Raw genomic sequence first — 20,511 nt, 5'->3', positions numbered from 1 at the left:
CGCTCTGGATAAGAGCGTCTGCTAAATGACTCAAATGTAAAATGTAAATGAACAAAGAGCAAAACATCTACTGATGTGCTGTGACTACTGTATGTCTAACTGCAGATAGCCCTGACGCAGGCAGGCAGGCAGGCAGGCAGGCAGGCAGGCAGGCAGGCAGGCAGGCAGGCAGGCAGGCAGGCAGGCAGGCAGGCAGGCAGGAAGGAAGGAAGGGAAGCACAAAGGGCTGTGTGGACATTACACTGCTCCTCTATACAATACCTCACTGACTCACACCTCCACTACAGCCCCCAGGGAAGGGCACAGCCTCGTACCCACACACACCTGACACTGCAGTCTTAAACTGCACACTGCCGAACACCATCCTTTCTGCTACACCAAGACTATTAACTGCACACTGCCGAACACCATCCTTTCTGCTACACCAAGACTATTAACTGCGGTGTATTGCGTTATATTTTTCATTGACTGGGAGGTGGCTCATAACAATACATCTTGCATTTATTGATCAACATTGTGCTGCCAGCAAGAATAGAGTTTTAGATGGGGGTGTTGGATAGGATTCGGAAGGCAGAGGACTATACAAAGTAAATATTTGGCAGAGTAAAGCCCTGTTCGTTGTGCTCCAGGCCTGCATGTGTGACGGTTTGGTGGTGGATCAAACTCTTTTGTCTGGAGCTTTTGCAGGGCCTCAGTGATGCAAATGTGGCCTCTGGCGTATTATCTGCAGGGTTTAGACTTGGTCACAGAGAGACACACATGGCACTGAGACTGGGCTGGGGCAGCATTATCATAGTGGCCAGACTCACAGACCTGGCCCAGTGCTAGACTCACAATAAAGGAACAGGCCATGTTCTGAACCTCAGGGGAATAGCATTTTAACAGACCCAGACCCAGCCCTGGCCCCAGACCCAGCCCTGGCCCCTGACCCAGCCCTGGCCCCTGACCCAGCCCTGGCCCCAGACCCAGCCCTGGCCCCAGACCCAGCCTACGGAACAGTCACATTACACAGAGACAGACCTCTGACACTGGGGGGACAGATATACTTTAGTTGTGGCTGTGTCCACAATGCCCCCTCTCCTCTCCCCTTTGTGAATGTGTGTTTTTGTGTATGTATGTATGTATGTATGTATGTATGTATGTATGTATGTATGTATGTATGTATGTATGTATGTATGTATGTATGTATGTATGTATGTATGTATGTATGTATGTGTGTGTGTGTGTGTGTGTGTGTGTGTGTGTGTGTGTGTGTGTGTGTGTGTGTGTGTGTGTGTGTGTGTGTGTGTGTGTGTGTCAGTGTGTGTGTGTGTGTGTCAGTGTGTGTGTGTGTCAGTGTGTAGCTGGGGTTCAGATGTATATTGTCTCCGCGCCGCCATACTCTGTTCACTCTTGGGTCCAATTACCCAATAGGCCTTAAATGTATGGTAGAGAGGAGCAGATGGCTGGTGTTGGACTGGTGGTTAGACTGGTGGTTGGAGCGCTGTCCTCCTATCACCTGATGAGGTGGAAAGACACAACAAACAGCAGAAGAACCTATAGCTATACTAGTTGAATGGATACTAATAGGACCATCTTCAATAGTCTCTTCCTGCCTCTAAGTGATGTTTATATGAGAGAGTTGAGAATGCTAGAATGAAGAAATCTACTTTCTGGAAAACAGTGAGCTGTTTAAAGCATATTATGTTTTGCTTTGCCTCGTCTACTGTTCATGTTATGGTGTTCCTCACCTCCTTTCTTTCTTCTCTTCTCTTCCCAGGATCCCGTCTAACATCCAGTGTTAGTGAGTTCTCTCTTTTCTCTTCTCTTCCCAGGATCCCGTCTGCGTCAGGAGGACTCCCCACCCCGGATCGTGGAGCACCCCTCTGACTTGATCGTGTCCAAAGGGGAGCCGGCCACCCTCAACTGCAAGGCAGAGGGGCGGCCCAGCCCCACGGTGGAGTGGTACAAGGACGGGGAGCGGGTAGAAACGGACAAAGATGACCCACGGTCTCACCGCATGCTCCTTCCCAGCGGCTCCCTCTTCTTTCTACGTATCGTCCACGGACGACGCTCCAAACCGGATGAGGGCTCCTACGTCTGCGTCGCCCGCAACTACCTGGGAGAAGCCATCAGCCACAACGCCTCGCTGGAAGTAGCATGTGAGTCAACAAATAACTACACGACATTTAGTTCTTTTTCTCAGCCGTCCTCTTAGGTTCTTTATGTTGCTCTCCATGTTTTTATGGGTAGATTGATTTTCCTTAGCAACCTTACTGATGGAAAAAGCAGGCAGTGGTTGTTTGTCCTTTGCTCTCCAATGACAGGGTTTATGTTTAAAGCCTCAAGACAGACCGAGACATGAAACATTGTCTTGTTGTTGGGCATTGTGGTTTTCTGCCAACATTTAATAATGCTATTATTTCCGAAGAATACAATTTGTCTTTGCGAACTACAGGAAATTGCACTGTGTTTGTTCTGAAAATAAATTCAAGCCAGGGGGAATCAGAGTACCTTTAATAGAACGAATAGACTCTGTAATTACATGACATGCTAGTGTTTATTTCATCTTCCTGTTTCTGAGTGACTGAAAGAGCTGGAGAAATCCTCTATGTCATAGCCTGCATTAAACCCAAGCTAAGAGCGGGTGAGGTCTACTTTCAAGAGAATGTTTGATCTGTGCCTTCATTGTTTTTTGGCATATATTTTGAAGAGATGATTACACAGAATTGTGTTGTATTTTGAGTGAGTAGAAATAATTGTGGGGATATGATAGACATTCTAGCCCAGGAGAAGGATCATGAAGTTTGAGGTCTATGAGGGTTAGTGAGGGATCCTGGCAGACTACAGGGAGCTGGATGATGTCAGCGGAGAGCTATCGCAGAGGGTAGTGGGTTGGAGGGTGGAGCAACAACCACAGATCAAATCTCCTGATGGACATTTGCCATGGGCTGCCGGTGCTGTGCTGTGCAATGCTGTGCTGTGCAATGCTGTGCTGGAAGACACTGACTGGCAGGCTGGTGCTGCTGACCCAAAGATCAGCTTTCCTTTGAAGATGAGCACCCAACTGGGTCTAAGTAGGGTTCCCATGGAGGGGCTCCTGTCTCACAGGGACCCTCAGGGTCCACACACCCTCTGGGCTCTGTGGAAGGTTACAGGGCCCACGGTTCCTTAAGTTAACTCTCTGGAATATTTATGTTTGTTCTGCACCATGTCTTTATACACACAGAGACCTAGCCTGCATTTTAGGTATTCATTTTGTGATTTTAATTTGAACCCTTCTTCCACTTGCTGTGCATAGGGCAGGAAAGAGTGAGTTGGGCTGCCAGGTTTCAGGTCATTAGTAGTGAAACAGTATTGGACTGGGGCCGTAAGGGAATTGGCTGGACCGGCAGCTTAAGTGAGAGGAGCCTTTCATGAAGTCTGCTCCTCCAGCTGATCAATACACAGCGCTTTTTATGCATTGTTATGAAAATAATGGACATCCATCTTGGAACTGGGGAATGATGATACATAAAGGAAATTAATAGTTAAATCAGCTTATGTGGATGACAATTCTGTATGGATTCCTTGGATGTATGGATGTTATCATGGGATTTTGTGTGTGTGTCTGTGAGGAATATGGACTGTGGGAGCTGGGGGCTCCAACATCCCTTTTCTGGGGTGGTTGACCAGTGGTGGTAGCTGTGGGGATGGGGAATGAGGGTTAGCAAAATGGACTGTGTGAATCGCGGGGTCGTTATTGTGGTTGGTTGCCTGGGCCAACCGGTCGCCTCTGATCCTGTCCCAGCCCCTCCCATTGGCCCCTCCCCCGGGCCCCTCCCCCAGCCCTTCCCCCGGGCTTCCCAGAAGCCCCCAGGTGCTAACAGTGTGACAGCAGCTTGATCTATGGATCGCTGTAAGATGAAAAATGACAATGATGGAGTCCAGGCTTTTTCCATTCTCTGGATGGTAACTAGAGCCAGGTCTTATAGGAGGAGGAGGAGGGGGCTGAGAGGAGATTTGGGGGTCTACTAAATCCAATTGCAGGGGCTTACAGTAGTGATTAGGGTTATCAGCACCTTCCATCCTACTATGCTTCTAACCTTGCTGACAATCGCATTAGCACACATTTAATCCATGTCAAATCAGATGTGTTTTATATGTGATGCCCCCCCCACCCACCTCCCCCTTAGACCCACCTTTGCCCCCCTCTTCCCCTGTATTGAGCCTACCTCTGCCCCCCTCCCCCCTCTCTCTCCCACCTCTACCCACCTCTCTCACGAGTGGTTGAGCAGGACCCCGGTGAGATAATTGAATTGCAGCTCTGAAACCGATTGAAGACTGTGTCTGCTGGGTCGAGGAGCACTGCTGAGCTCTGGACACCACCCTGGGCTCCGTTCACTCAACACCTCCACCACCAACTGCTGCATTAGAGGGAAGAGGGGGAGTTGAGGAAGAAAGGGAAGAGGGGGAAGAGAGGGAAGAGGGGAGGAGAGGAAGGGAAGGGAGAGGGGAGGAGAGGAAGGGAGAGGGGGAGGAGAGGAAGGGGGAGGAGAGGAAGGGAAGGGAGAGGGGAGGAGAGGAAGGGAGAGGGGGAGGAGAGGAGAGGAAGGGGGAGGAGAGGAAGAGAATGAAGAGGGGGAGGAGAGGAAGGGAGAGGAAAGGGGAGGGGGGAGGAGAGGAAGGGGGGAGGAGAGGAAGAGGGGGAGGAGAGGAAGAGGCTTCTAAAAAGGAGTCCCTGCATTATTAATATGGGCCAGATTGGCCAGACCAGTCCAGTACATGGACTGAGTTTAGCTCTCCAAACATCCTGTCACAGGGCTAAACATGCCCTATTGAGTCAGAGTATTGAAGCACCTATGCACACACACCTGAGTCATTTCATTCATGTATATCTCTGTGACATCATGCCTGCACACATCATAGGACATGTTTGTTCTACTTACCTGTGTGGTATACAGGTGCTCACATACCTACTTTATTCCATGGTCATTTGTAACTGGTGTTTGTAGTCGGGAAAGGCCTAGCGTCGTGCATTCATTTGGTCATCGCGTCCTGGTGCATATCATTGATAATGTTATCGTTGCATATTTATTGTTACATCTATTTATAGCAACTATTCATGAGAACACATTTTATATGTGCAAATCATGTTGTATTTATTGGAAAACAATGAAAGTCGCCATAGAAAAATCACTTGTTTGTAGTGTCCGTCTGCCCTACAGGAATGACCAACCTGTTTTAGGTGAGCACAAGGACAATTGTAGAGGGATTCCCGGGATCAAAACACATGGTTAAGTAGAAGGGAGGGGAATATATAAACATTGATCATATGTCACTGTTGAAGGACCCTGATGATTTCTTTGAATTAACATACTTTGATGATTTAAGCTACCTTATGTTATGGTGAATATTAAGTGTCATTTAGAATGTGGTGATTTTTGATTGGTTAACTATTTTTGGCAAGTCTAGCCTCATGACTTTGCGGTTTGTCATTTTTATTTAGAGATTTTGTCCTACCTGGATTTTTGAACTCCACAAACTGTAAGTAATCCAATGGTGACTCCGTACCGCTGCCGCCACTCTAATGCTTTTTAAGCCTCCAACCGCGGCGCCAAACATACACATCGCTCATATTAAATATTACCCAATGAACACTACTCATAGACAGATGAACTGGCCTTGACTTTATTTTTGCCTATAGATACACAATAATGATACAGTACAATTAATGATACAATACAATACAATAATGATACAGTACACTGGCTGAAACTGTGCACCAGATTTCATTATGGCTTTTTGTTTAGTGTCTTACACTTTAGGTTATTAGCAAAGAGAGAAAATGCCTCTGTAAGTTGGCGCCTGCAGGGTATCTTAGCGCTCTGCTTTTGATAATCTAATGCTGCCTGACATGCTTCCACAGACTGACCCCAGGCCTGCTCCACTGCATGTATCTCACCACTGCAGATAAGAGAGGGATGCGTTCCCATTCCCACTTTTCTCTCTTTTCAACATAAACTGGGTCAATGAGCAGGTTCATAAATCATAGTGAAGCTTGTGTCAGAGCAGTGCTAGCCTCAGTCACTGCGCTGAATACATTCGCTAGCGCGGGGGAAATACGTGCGTATATGTAAGTGTGACAAGATACACCTGGGGCAATGGGATCCCCAGGAAAAGGTTAATTAGCCCCTATCTCTTCAGGTGGAGAGACGCTCGTATGTAGCACCGCTCCAGATACACACATGTAGGATGAACGGTTGTACTTTTAATTGAGTGTTGGATGTGACTCAAGCATTCTGATGTGTGTGTGTGTGTGTGTGTGTGTGTGTGTGTGTGTGTGTGTGTGTGTGTGTGTGTGTGTGTGTGTGTGTGTGTGTGTGTGTGTGTGTGTGTGTGTGTGTGTGTGTGTGTGTGTGTGTGTGTGTGTGTGGACGTGTTTAACTATTGTTGTGTTCTCCCCACAAGAATAATAAACAAAACATGTTTTGACCAACTGGGGACGTTAGCTAGATAGCTAGCTAGCTAGCTGCTAGGAGGATGTCATGCCATTGGAGGACTGGGTGAGTGACTGACTTTTTCCCCTCATATCATTTTTTGGTGGCTATACACAGCTAGAGATGCAGGTGTCATTTGGTTAGCTAGCAAGAACTTGAACGACTGTTATCCAGTTAGCATATCTCTTGCATTCGCAAAATTCACTCTGGCTATCTGCTCCGATTTCAGAGCACTCTCATCTGAGTGTGCCAAAGCGCAGAATAACTCATGAATTTACGAACATGCAACACCTGCTAAATAGTGTCAGACACCTGGTCTCAGTAAACATAATAGTTAGTCAAGAACGCTCTAGATAACATGTAAACAGCCTAACCAGCTCTGCTACGGTGAGTAAAATGGTCAGAGTGAGGTGTTCTCTCATTTGTGTCTGGAAGTATCTAGCTAACAAGCTAGCCAACTTTTGCCAGTTAGATTGGGTGCTTTTTGGAACAAGTGTGCACTGGCAGGCAGAAGGACAATTCCCCATCTTTTATCATTAGATTTTAGCTCATCTTGCTCTGGTTAGCATTAGTTGTTGACCTTGTTGATGTTTATAACTGAGTGAGAGAGAGCCTACCTTTTCATGGTGGTTGATCAATAGGACTGTAAAGTTCCCAAATGTAAGAGGACTCCTGTGGTGTTTACATAGTTTTAGAAATCCATTCAGGTGTACTTTGTGGTTTTTGGATAATGCGTTCTAATGATGTAAAGTCGTTCTGTTGCCACTGCCTTTAAACACACTGTCCAGTTCAAAGTGAATGATGGCTGGCCCTTGTGGCAAATCGTTTGTTTGTATAAAGGCCTACTTTAGCTCTGATTGGCTATAGCGCAGCGGTCTGTGAAGACTCCAGTCCTGGACAAGACAGATATTTGTATTCGGTTTTATTCACTGCAGTGTCTATTAATTGTCCAAACGCACGGCTGCTTTCCCACTCTATATCGCTATAGAATTTTCACAAATACCTTAGTATACGTAATTCCCAAGCATTCTAAGAATTCATGAAAACGTGAAAATGACCATACCTAAGTGGTTGCTTGTCAGAAAATGTTTTTAAAAAGTATCATAGTCTCCCTGGGGGTGTATATGAAAAGGTTTCATGTTGCTAAAATGCTGTCAGTTCTACTTTTTAAATGCAACAGTGTTTCACCCACATAAGTTACTTTCAAAGAGATGGCTAACAACAAGCGTGTTGCAATAAAAAACACAGTTCCACTTACCAGATGATGATCATTTGAAACGTAACTTTTTGTTGAAAGTTATTCTTGAAAAGGGAGAAAGAAGCTAACAAACTATCAACAACATCCTCTTTGATAACACCTGCTGCTGCCGCTGCAAACTAGCCGACAGCAAAAGCTAGCTAGCTAGACCGTGGGAAAACTATTGCTCGCTATTGCACAGTGACCTGTTGGCCTTCAAGAAGGCAGAAGTTTCCATATGTTTTTGTAAAAAGGTCCCACCCATTAAGTAAAAATTTGATTGGTTGATTCCACTGTCACTCCAAAATTTGCCCTAATACAGTTTAATGGCAGATGCCTTAATCTTGCTTCTGATGGCCTAGCCAATGGCTGACCTAGCTATCTAGATGTATCTCCCAAGAGACCAGAAAATAAAAATACATTCTCTACAGTGTTAACCCTAAAATGTGTGATTTACCCAATAAATTACTGGGAGTTTATATATATATATATACAGTTGAAGTCGGAAATTTACATACAGTTAGGTTGGAGTCATTAAAACTCGTTTTTCAACCACTCCACAAATTTCTTGTTAACAAACTATAGTTTTGGCAGTCGGTTAGGACATCTACTTTGTGGATGACAAGTCATTTTTCCAACAATTGTTTACAGACATATTATTTCACTTATAATTCACTGTATCACAATTCCAGTGGGTCAGAAGTTTACATACACTAAGTTGACTGTGCCTTTAAACAGCTTGGAAAATTCCAGAAAATGATGTCATGGCTTTAGAAACTTCTGATAGGCTAATTGACATCATTTGAGTCAATTGGAGGTGTACCTGTGGATGTATTTCAAGGCTTACTGTCAAACTCCGTGCCTCTTTGCTTGACATCATGGGAAAATCAAAAGAAATCAGCCAAGACCTCAGAAAAGAATTGTAGACCTCCACAAGTCTGGTTCATCCTTGGGAGCAATTTCCAAACATCTGAAGGTACCACGTTCATCTGTACAAACAATAGTACGCAAGTATAAACACCATGGGACAACACAGCCATCATACCGCTCAGGAAGGAGACGCGTTCTGTCTCCTAGAGATGAACGTACTTTGGTTTGAAAAGTGCAAATCAATCCCACAACAACAGCAAAGAACCTTGTGAAGATGCTGGAGGAAACAGGTACAAAAGTATCTATATCCACAGTAAAACGAGTCCTATATCGACATAACCTGAAAGGCCACTCAGCAAGGAAGATGCAACTGCTCCAAACCTCCATAAAAAAGCCAGATTACGGTTTGAACTGCACATGGGGACAAAGATCGTACTTTTTGGAGAAATGTCCTCTGGTCTGATGAAACAAAAATAGAACTGTTTGGCCATAATGGCCATCGTTATGTTTGGGGGGGGGGGGGGCAGCATCATGTTGTGGGGATGCTTTGCTGCAGGAGGGACTGGTGTACTTCACAAAATAGATGGCATCATGAAGTAGGAAAATTATGTGGATATATTGAAACAACATCTCAAGACATCAGTCAGGAAGTTAAAGCTTGGTCACAAATGGGTCTTCCAAATGGACAATGACCCCAAGCATACTTCCAAAGCTGTGGCAAAATGGCTTAAGGACAACAATGCGTTGGTATTGGAGTGGCCATCACAAAGCCCTGACTTCAAACCTATAGAACATTAGTGGGCAGAACTGAAAACGTGTGTGCGAGCAAGGAGGCCTATAAACCTGACTCATTTACACCAGCTCTGTCAGGAGTAATGGGACAAAATTCACCCAACTTATTGTGGGAAGCTTGTGGAAGGCTACCCAAAACATTTGAGCCAAGTTAAACAATTTAAAGGCAATGCTACCAAATGTTAATTGAGTGTATGTAAACTTCTGACCCACTGGGAATGCGATGAAAGAAATAAAACATGAAATAAATAATTCTCTATAATATTATTCTGACATTTCACATTCTTAAAATAAAGTAAAGATTAAATGTCAGGAATTGTGAAAAATTGAGTTTAAATGTTTTTGGCTAAGATGTATGTAAACTTCCGACTTCAGCTGTATATATATATATATATATATATATATATATATAGAGAGAGAGAGATAGGGACTCTCTTTATTTTTATTACCCTTTTTTTCTAACAGACTCGCCCCCCCCCTCTTGTCTCAGTCTTGACTCGGACTCGCCCCCTCTCTGGTCTCAGTCTTGACTCGGACTCGCCCCCTCTCTGGTCTCGGTCCTGACTCGGTCTCGCCCCCCCCCTCTGGTCTCGGTCTTGACTCGGTCTCGCCCCCCCTCTGGTCTCGGTCTTGACTCAGACACGCCCCCTCTCTGGTCTCAGTCTTGACTCGGACTCGCCCCCGCTCTGGTCTCGGTCTTGACTCAGACACGCCCCCTCTCTGGTCTCGGTCTTGACTCGGACTCTCCCCCCCTCTTGTCTCAGTCTTGACTTGGACTCGCCCCCTCTCTGGTCTCGGTCTTGACTCGGACTCTCCCCCCCTCTGGTCTCGGTCTTGACTCAGACACGCCCCCTCTCTGGTCTCAGTCTTGACTCTGGTCTCGGTCTTGACTCGGACTCTCCCCCCCTCTGGTCTCGGTCTTGACTCGGACTCACCCCCCCCCTTGTCTCAGTCTTGACTCGGTCTCGCCCCCTCTCTGGTCTCAGTCTTGACTCGGACTCGCCCCCTCTCTGGTCTCGGTCTTGACTCGGACTGAATTTCTCCGGTCTAGTCTAACCTAAGTGCGTGTGGTGGGAGGTGGTTATGGTCTGGAGGGAGAGAGGAGAAGAGATCTAGGAAGGGAGAAAGAGGACAAGGGGATGCTTAAGGAGAGGGAATGACCATTTTGTTGTTTTCTGCCTCATTCACTTGGTAACCTTTAAAAAATGCAAATTAAGCATGAACCAAACAGATGTCTTGGGTTTGTTCTAGATGCAGTTTGGAATGGGATTGGATGACTTTTAAAAAGGTCCTTTGATATTGTCTAATGTACCACTTCTGCAATTAAGCAAATTGTTAGATAACATTTTGTGGTCGTACAGCAAGGTAATTAGCAGGAAAATAGAGCTGGGGGAGAGAGAGAGTGTGGAGAGGAGAGGAGCCAGGTGGGGGGTCAGACCAGGTGGGGGTCAGACCAGGTGGGGGGTTAAACTAGGTGGGGAGTCAGACCAGGTGGGGGGTCAGACCAGGTGGGGGGTCAAACCAGGTGGGGAGTCAGACCAGGTGGGGAGTCAGACCAGGTGGGGGGTCAGACCAGGTGGGGGGTCAGACCAGGTGGGGGGTCAAACCAGGTGGGGAGTCAGACCAGGTGGGGGGTTAAACTAGGTGGGGGAACAGGCCGGGTAGGGGACGAGGCCAGGTAGGGGACCAGGCCAGGTAGGGGACCAGGCCAGGTAAGGGACCAGGCCATGTAGGGAGTCAGGCCTGGTAGGGGACCAGGCCATGTAGGGGACCAGTCCAGGGAGGGAGTCAGGCCTGGTAGGAGACCAGTCCAGGGAGGGAGTCAGGCCTGGTAGGAGACCAGTCCAGGGAGGGAGTCAGGCCTGGTAGGAGACCAGTCCAGGGAGGGAGTCAGGCCTGGTAGGAGACCAGACCAGGGAGGGAGTCAGGCTCTCCTGCACTCATTGCTGCTTTCACAACATACACTGGGCTCTTTACACCAGTTACACAGACACACACACACACACACACACACACACACACACACACACACACACACACACACACACACACACACACACACCCACCCAATGTGTCTCACTTTGCCCTCTGCTAAAAGCCCCAGTAGCCCAGGGTTTCATCTGCTCTGACTGGAGTCCTTTACCACTAATCAAGTGTAATGGAGGAAGAGGCATCAATTTCTCTCTCTCTCTCTCTCTCTCTCTCTCTCTCTCTCTCTCTTTCTGTTTCTCTCTCTGTGTCTCTCTGTGTCTCTCTGTGTCTCTCTGTGTCTATCTGTGTCTCTCTGTGTCTCTCTCTGTGTCTCTCTCTCTGTCTCTCTCTGTCTCTCTCTCTCTCTCTCTCTCTCTCTCTCTCTCTCTCTCTCTCTCTCTCTCTCTCTCTCTCTCAAATATCTTGCCCTGATAAAAAAAAGGATTGAATGTGTCAGTGGTGTATTTGTCTGTACTGCTGGGGTTAGCTCAGCTCCATAAAGAGGTTCTGTTATCTACAGCAGATTTACACACACACAACACACACACACACACACACACACACACACACACACACACACACACACACACACACACACACACACACACACACACACACACACACACACACACACACACACACACACACACACACACACACACACACACACACAAACAAACCTAACCCTAACTTCTAATCCTAACCCCTAACCCTAATTATAATGCTAATTGTATCCCTAAACCTAACCACCTAAGCCTAAAATAGCATGTTTCCTTTTGGAGGAGTTTTTTAACTCAATGGATAGTAAAGTTGGACCACACACCACTCACACACATGGCCAGTCTGGCCCGACAGAGGCATATAGATTGCTGACTATTCTCAACTCATCTGCTTGCTGGATGGCCACCACAAATGAGGAGCCTTTTCCCAATCTGTCTGGACATCTGCCTCAATAACACAGGACTGGAGTCACCTTCCCTGTCCCTCTTTCCACCGTCTGAACTAGGTGAGGAAAAGGAAAGGCCAGCAGAAATTAGGAAATGTGGATAAGGTGCTTTTTACGAGCAGATAAATCATAAGATTCTCTACGGACCCCAACTGACACACTGACCTTCCAACGACACTCACACACGCACGTGCACACTCACACATGTGCGCACACACACACACACACACACACACACACACACACACACACACACACACACACACACACACACACACACACACACACACACACACACACACACACACACACACACACACACACACACACACTCTGATATATCCTGAGACTGCACATCCTATCCTCAGTGGACCCAGGGTCCCAGCTGTGACCTCCCCATCCCATCTTCACCAGGGAAATCCTCTGCTGTGTTTCTGAAGATGACGGTATGAATAACCTGGAGTACTGTAGTCTTCTCCATGTCTGAGATATGACAGGAGAAACAGAGAGGAGGAATGAGAGAGGCAGACTGAGACAGAGAGAGGGGTGAAGGAATGAGAGGCAGACAGAGAGAGACAGAGAGAGGGGTGCAGAGGGGTGAAGGAATGAGAGCGGCTGATAGAGACTGAGAGAGGTGTACAGAGGGGTGAAGGAATGAGAGGCAGACAGAGAGAGGGGTGCAGAGGGGTGAAGGAATGAGAGGCAGACAGAGAGAGGGGTGCAGAGGGGTGAAGGAATGAGAGGCAGACAGAGAGAGGGGTGCAGAGGGGTGAAGGAATGAGAGGCAGACAGAGAGAGGGGTGCAGAGGGGTGAAGGAACGAGAGGCAGACAGAGAGAGGGGTGCAGAGGGGTGAAGGAATGAGAGGCAGACAGAGAGAGGGGTGCAGAGGGGTGAAGGAACGAGAGGCAGACAGAGAGAGGGGTGCAGGGGGTGAAGGAATGAGAGGCAGACAGAGAGAGAGGGGTACAGAGGGGTGAAGGAATGAGAGGCAGACAGAGAGAGGGGTGCAGAGGGGTGAAGGAACGAGAGGCAGACAGAGAGAGGGGTGCAGAGGGGTGAAGGAATGAGAGGCAGACAGAGAGAGGGGTGCAGAGGGGTGAAGGAATGAGAGACAGACAGAGAGAGGGGTGCAGAGGGGTGAAGGAATGAGAGGCAGACAGAGACTGAGAGAGGGGTGCAGAGGGGTGAAGGAATGAGAGGCAGACAGAGAGAAAGAGAGAGGGGTGAAGGAATGAGAGGCAGACAGAGAGAGAGAGGGGTGAAGGAATGAGAGGCAGACAGAGAGAGGGGTGCAGAGGGGTGAAGGAATGAGAGGCAGACAGAGAAGGGGTGCAGAGGGGTGAAGGAATGAGAGCGACAGACAGAGACTGAGAGAGGGGTGCAGAGGGGTGAAGGAATGAGAGGCAGACAGAGACTGAGAGAGGGGTGCAGAGGGGTGAAGGAATGAGAGGCAGACAGAGACTGAGAGAGGGGTGCAGAGGGGTGAAGGAATGAGAGCAACAGACAGAGACTGAGAGAGGGGTGCAGAGGGGTGAAGGAATGAGAGGCAGACAGAGAGAGGGGTGCAGAGGGGTGAAGGAACGAGAGGCAGACAGAGAGAGGGGTGCAGGGGGTGAAGGAATGAGAGGCAGACAGAGACTGAGAGAGGGGTGCAGAGGGGTGAAGGAATGAGAGGCAGACAGAGAGAAAGAGAGAGGGGTGAAGGAATGAGAGGCAGACAGAGAGAGAGAGGGGTGAAGGAATGAGAGGCAGACAGAGAGAGGGGTGCAGAGGGGTGAAGGAATGAGAGACAGACAGAGAGAGGTGTACAGAGGGGTGAAGGAATGAGAGGCAGACAGAGAGAGGGGTGCAGAGGGGTGAAGGAACGAGAGGCAGACAGAGAGAGGGGTGCAGAGGGGTGAAGGAATGAGAGGCAGACAGAGAGAGGGGTGCAGAGGGGTGAAGGAACGAGAGGCAGACAGAGAGAGGGGTGCAGGGGGTGAAGGAATGAGAGGCAGACAGAGAGAGAGGGGTACAGAGGGGTGAAGGAATGAGAGGCAGACAGAGAGAGGGGTGCAGAGGGGTGAAGGAATGAGAGGCAGACAGAGAGAGGGGTGCAGAGGGGTGAAGGAATGAGAGGCAGACATAGAGAGAGGGGTACAGAGGGGTGAAGGAACGAGAGGCAGACAGAGAGAGGGGTGCAGAGGGGTGAAGGAATGAGAGGCAGACAGAGAGAGGGGGGTACAGAGGGGTGAAGGAACGAGAGGCAGACAGAGAGAGGGGTGCAGAGGGGTGAAGGAATGAGAGGCAGACAGAGAGAGGGGTGCAGAGGGGTGAAGGAATGAGAGACAGACAGAGAGAGGGGTGCAGAGGGGTGAAGGAATGAGAGGCAGACAAAGAGAGGGGTGCAGAGGGGTGAAGGAATGAGAGCAACAGACAGAGACTGAGAGAGGGGTGCAGAGGGGTGAAGGAATGAGAGGCAGACAGAGACTGAGAGAGGGGTGCAGAGGGGTGAAGGAATGAGAGGCAGACAGAGAGAAAGAGAGAGGGGTGAAGGAATGAGAGGCAGACAGAGAGAGAGAGGGGTGAAGGAATGAGAGGCAGACAGAGAGAGGGGTGCAGAGGGGTGAAGGAATGAGAGGCAGACAGAGAAGGGGTGCAGAGGGGTGAAGGAATGAGAGCGACAGACAGAGACTGAGAGAGGGGTGCAGAGGGGTGAAGGAATGAGAGGCAGACAGAGACTGAGAGAGGGGTGCAGAGGGGTGAAGGAATGAGAGCGACAGACAGAGACTGAGAGAGGGGTGCAGAGGGGTGAAGGAACGAGAGGCAGACAGAGAGAGGGGTGCAGAGGGGTGAAGGAATGAGAGGCAGACAGAGAGAGGGGTGCAGAGGGGTGAAGGAGTGAGAGGCAGACAGAGAGAGATAGGGGTGCAGAGGGGTGAAGGAATGAGAGGCAGACATAGAGAGAGAGAGAGGGGTGCAGAGGGGTGAAGGAATGAGAGAAGCAGAGAGATGGGTGCAGAGGTGCATCCCAGGCGGTAAAGACCATGTATTCTTAATGAGATACATGCCGGTACTGACCCCTGACCTCTTCTCATCCCCACATCCATCTCTGTTTCTCCGTGTCTTTCCCACTTGGTGGAGATGAGGAGTGGAACAACAGATTGAACTAGTGTGTGTGGCACTCTGTCATGGCTGCCACAGGGGAATCAGTCGAGAGGAGGAGGAGAGGACCAGAGGATGAGGAGGAGGGGAGGAGCGGGGGTGAGGGGAGGAGGAGAGGAGTCAGATGGAGGAAGAAAGGAGAGGAGGAGGAGGGGAGGAGGAGATGAGTGAGGCATCAGGCAGAGAAGAGGATCGAGGAGTGCTGAGCCAGCCATTTCTCACGACCATTAGCGCCCCGGAAGATGAAGCACCCGTCGCTCTGCGTCTCCTTGTTACCTCTTTTATTCTTCCTCCCCGTCTTCACGTTATTGATGACTTCTCCACTCTGATAATGCAGTCTGCCGCCTCTGTCTCGCTGCCCCCTCTCTCTCTCTCTCTCTCTCTCTCTCTCTCTCTCTCTCTCTCTCTCTCTCTCTCTCTCTCTCTCTCTCTCTCTCCCTCTCTCTCTCTCTCTCTCTCTCTCTCTCTCTCTCTCTCTCTCTCTCTCTCAATTCAATTCAATTCAAAAGGATTTATTGGTAAGGGGAACGTGTTTACATTGCCAAAGAAAGTATAATCGACAATAAACCAAATAGTTGAAGTACGAAAGGGAAAATAAATAAACATTAATATGGGTTGTGAGAAGGCGCTGTTTTACCTGTTCCTAACCAATAGTTTTTTTTTTTCGTTCGTTTCTTTGCGTATTTATAACTTTAAAAAAAAACGTATTTTGTACATAATGTTGGCGCTACCGTTTCTTATGACTGAAAATAACTTCTGGACATCAGGACTGTGATTACTCACCACGGACTGGCAGAATCCTTTTTTTCCTTTAACGAGTCTGACGAGCCCGACGTGAACGATATACTGCTTTCTAGGGAACAGGCCCAGATCCCAGTGATTTGCGTGAAGTGGAGGCGGAGAAAAAGGGGTCTGCCTTCTGAGAATTCGTAGACGATTGAATAAACCCCCACTTCCTTCCATTCTGCTAGCAAACGTGCAATCTTTGGAGAATAAAATTGATGACCTACGCGGAAAATTAAACTACCAAAACTGTAATATCTTATACTTCACGGAGTCGTGGCTGAATGACGATATTATCAACATACAGCTGGCTGGTTATATGCAAGATAGAACAACGGAGTCTGGTAAGGCAAGGGGTTTTGCTCGCCTGAGGTAGAGTATCTCATGATAAAGAAGCGGCAGGTAACCTAGTGGTTAGAGCATTGGGCCAGTAACCGAAAGGTTTCTAGATCGAATTCCTGAGCTGACAAGGTAAAAATCTGTCGTTCTGCCCCTGAACAAGGTCATTAACCCACTGTTCCTAGGCCATCATTGTAAATAATAATTTGTTCTTAATTGACTTGCCTAGTTAAATAAACATAAGCTGTAGACCACACTATCTACTGAGAGAGTTTTCTTCTGTATTTTTTCATAGCTGTCTATACATACCACCACAGATTGATGCTAGCACTAAGACTACACTGAATGAGCTGTATTCCACCATTTTTTTATTTAACCTTTATTTATCTAGGCAAGTCAGTTAAGAACAAATTCTTATTTATAATGATGGCCAATTGTGTGCCGCCCAACCATGGCCGAATGTGATGTAGCCTGGATTTGAACCAGGGACTACACTAACGCATCTTAAACTGAGATGTAGTGTCTTAGACCGCTACACCACTCGTGAGCCCGTAAGCAAACAGGAAAACGAACACCCAGAGGCGGCACTCCTAGAAGCTGGGGACTTTAAAATGCAGTGAAACTTAAATCCATCTTACCAAATTTCTATCAGCATGTTAAATTTGCAACCAGAGGGAAAAAACTCTGCACCACCTTCACTCCACACACAGAGATCAAATCAAAAATCAAATCAAATTTATTTATATAGCCCTTCGTACATCAGCTGATATCTCAAAGTGCTGTACAGAAACCCAGCCTAAAACCACAAACAGCAAGCAATGCATGTGAAAGAAGCACGGTGGCTAGGAAAAACTCCCTAGAAAGGCCAAAAACCTAGGAAGAAACCTAGAGAGGAACCAGGCTATGAGGGGTGGCCAGTCCTCTTCTGGCTGTGCAGGGTGGATATTATAACAGAACATGGTCAAGATGTTAAAATGTTCATAAATGACCAGCATGGTCAAATAATAATAATCATAGTAGTTGTCGAGGGTGCAACAAGCACGTCCGGTGAACAGGTCAGGGTTTCATAGCCGCAGGCAGAACAGTTGAAACTGGAGCAGCAGCATGGCCAGGTGGACTGGGGACAGCAAGGAGTCATCATGCCAGGTAGTCCTGAGGCATGGTCCTAGGGCTCAGGTCCTCCGAGAGAAAGACAGAAAGAGAGAGAGAGAATTAGAGAGAGCATATTTAAATTCACACAGGGCACCGGATAAGACAAGAGAAATACTCCAGATGTAACAGACTGACCCTAGCCCCCCGACACATAAACTACTGCAGCATAAATACTGGAGGCTGAGACAGGAGGGATCAGAAGACACTGTGGCCCCATCCGATGATACCCCCGGACAGGGCCAAACAGGCAGCATATAACCCCACCCACTTTGCCAAAGCACAGCCCCCACACCACTAGAGGGATGTCTCCAACCACCAACTTACCGTCCTAAGACAAGGCCGAGTATAGCCCACAACGATCTCCGCCATGGCACAACCCAAGGGGGGGGGCGCCAACCCAGACAGGAAGACCACGTCAGTGACTCAACCCACTCAAGTGACGCACCCCTCCCATGGACGGCATGGAAGAACACCAGTAAGCCAGTGACTCAGCCCCTGTAATAGGGTTAGAGGCAGAGAATCCCAGTGGAAAGAGGGGAACCGGCAAGGCAGAGACAGCAAGGGCGGTTCGTTGCTCCAGCCTTTCCGTTCACCTTCACACTCCTGGGCCAGACTATACTTAATCATAGGACCTACTGAAGAGATAAGTCTTCAGTAAAGACTTAAAGGTTGAGACTGAGTCTGCGTCTCTCACATTGGTAGGCAGACCATTCCATAAAAATGGAGCTCTATAGGAGAAAGCCCTACCTCCAGCCGTTTGCTTAGAAATTCTAGGGACAATTAGGAGGCCTGCGTCTTGTGACCGTAGCGTACGTGTAGGTATGTACGGCAGGACCAAATCGGAAAGATAGGTAGGAGCAAGCCCATGTAATGCTTTGTAGGTTAGCAGTAAAACCTTGAAATCAGCCCTTGCCTTAACAGGAAGCCAGTGTAGGGAGGCTAGCACTGGAGTAATATGATCACATTTTTTGGTTCTAGTCAGGATTCTAGCAGCCGTATTTAGCACTAACTGAAGTTTGTTTAGTGCTTTATCCGGGTAGCCGGAAAGTAGAGCATTGCAGTAGTCCAGCCTAGAAGTAACAAAAGCATGGATGAATTTTTCTGCGTCATTTTTGGACAGAAAGTTTCTGATTTTTGCAATGTTACGTAGATGGAAAAAAGCTGTCCTTGAAACAGTCTTGATATGTTCTTCAAAAGAGAGATCAGGGTCCAGAGTAACGCCGAGGTCCTTCACAGTTTTATTTGAGACGACTGTACAACCATCCAGATTAATTGTCAGATTCAACAGAAGATCTCTTTGTTTCTTGGGACCTAGAACAAGCATCTCTGTTTTGTCCGAGTTTAAAAGTAGAAAGTTTGCAGCCATCCACTTCTTTATGTCTGAAACACAGGCTTCTAGCGAGGGCAATTTTGCACAGTCAAAGCTTTCCTTAATTTTCGGTGGTCAGGTATTCTGCCACTGTGTACTCTCTGTTTAGGGCCAAATAGCATTCTAGTTTGCTCAGTTTTTTGTTGATTCTTTCCAATGTTTCAAATAATTGTCTTTTTGTTTTCTCCTGATTTGGTTGGGTCTAATTGTGTTGCTGTCCTGGGGCTCTGTGGGGTCTCTGTGGGGTCTGTTTTTGTTTGTGAACAGCTGGCTGAAGGGACATTTTTCCAGGTTCTTTCTGTAAGTGAGGGCTTTGTTATGGAAGGTTTGAGAATCGCTTATTTTTAGGTGGTTGTAGAATTTATCAGCTCTTTTCTGGATTTTGATAATTAGCGGGAATCGTCCTTATTCTGTTTTACATGCTTATCTGTCTCTCTTACTCTTTCTCTCTCTCCCTCTCTCTCTCTCTTGCGCTCTCTCTCTCTCTTGCTCTCTCGCTCTCTCTCTCTCTCTGTCTGGTTTCTCTTTGTCTCTCCCCTCATTTGATCAGCCAATTTGAGATGCAGAGCGAGCCGTAAATAATTGACACACTATTGATCAGCTTTAAAACATGGACAGGTTGAAAGTCTCAGCTTTCTTTTGCGCACTGCATGCTTTTCAACGTGTGTGTGTGTGTGTGTGTGTGTGTGTGTGTGTGTGTGTGTGTGTGTGTGTGTGTGTGTGTGTGTGTGTGTGTGTGTGTGTGTGTGTGTGTGTGTGTGTGTGTGTGTGTGTGTGTGTGTGTGTGTGTGTGTGTGTGTGTGTGTAAAGTGCCTGAAGACGTGCAGCCTGACTTGTGGAGATAGATTGTTGTGGGTTGTCTGTAGGATTATAGCTGTACAAATTAAATTCCATGATTGCATTTATCAAACTGAATTAATCCTTAAAGAACCTTTTATCTACTGCCAACCCAGTCCATCTGACAGGTGAAGTGCTCATATATTCCCAGTCTTATTCACAGCTTGTCAGTAGTAATTTGCAGCACAGGTGTGTTATATACTGGGGTTTAGATAAATACCTCAGATACCACTCCATTTTCTGTCATCAGTGGGCGGCCGGACAAGAGAGTGATAATAATATTAATGGATAAAGTTGACCCTGAATCAGGTCCCAAGAGGCAGTCCCATTCAGAGGGGGGCCATGCACTCTGTCCAGCCAGGATTGGGTCCACTGACCCCTGAAGAAACTTCACCCTCTCTATCCAACCCTGGATCTCTGTCAAATTGTAATTCCTTAACCCACCATCGCTCCCTTCCTTCTATCCCCCCATAACAATGAATGTGTCCCAGCAGTGACTTACCCTCACGTCCTTCTCTCTGTGGAGCCTGAGGGACCGCCAGAGCCAGTAATCCATCATGTTGAGTTAGGAGGTGGAGGAGAGAGGAGAGGGGTGAGGGGGGTTTTGGGTG

General features: G+C 47.7%; 1 protein-coding gene across 10 annotated transcripts in view; it reads left to right on the top strand.

Annotated features, from left to right (window-relative positions):
- The window catches only part of LOC106613191 (roundabout homolog 2), a 607,381-nt gene that overhangs the window by 248,759 nt on the left and 338,111 nt on the right, over positions 1 to 20,511 (top strand). For all 10 annotated transcript variants that reach the window (XM_082956430.1, XM_082956433.1, XM_082956436.1 and 7 more), the window contains exon 2: positions 1,815 to 2,141. In XM_082956430.1, the coding sequence (XP_082812556.1) occupies positions 1,815 to 2,141 (327 nt within the window). The remainder of the gene's footprint in view (positions 1 to 1,814; positions 2,142 to 20,511) is intronic.

Source organism: Salmo salar, chromosome 09 (genome assembly GCF_965601325.2).
Source record: "Salmo salar chromosome 09, fSalSal1, whole genome shotgun sequence".
Taxonomy (NCBI): domain Eukaryota; kingdom Metazoa; phylum Chordata; class Actinopteri; order Salmoniformes; family Salmonidae; genus Salmo; species Salmo salar.
This window is presented reverse-complemented; position numbering and strand designations above follow the sequence as displayed.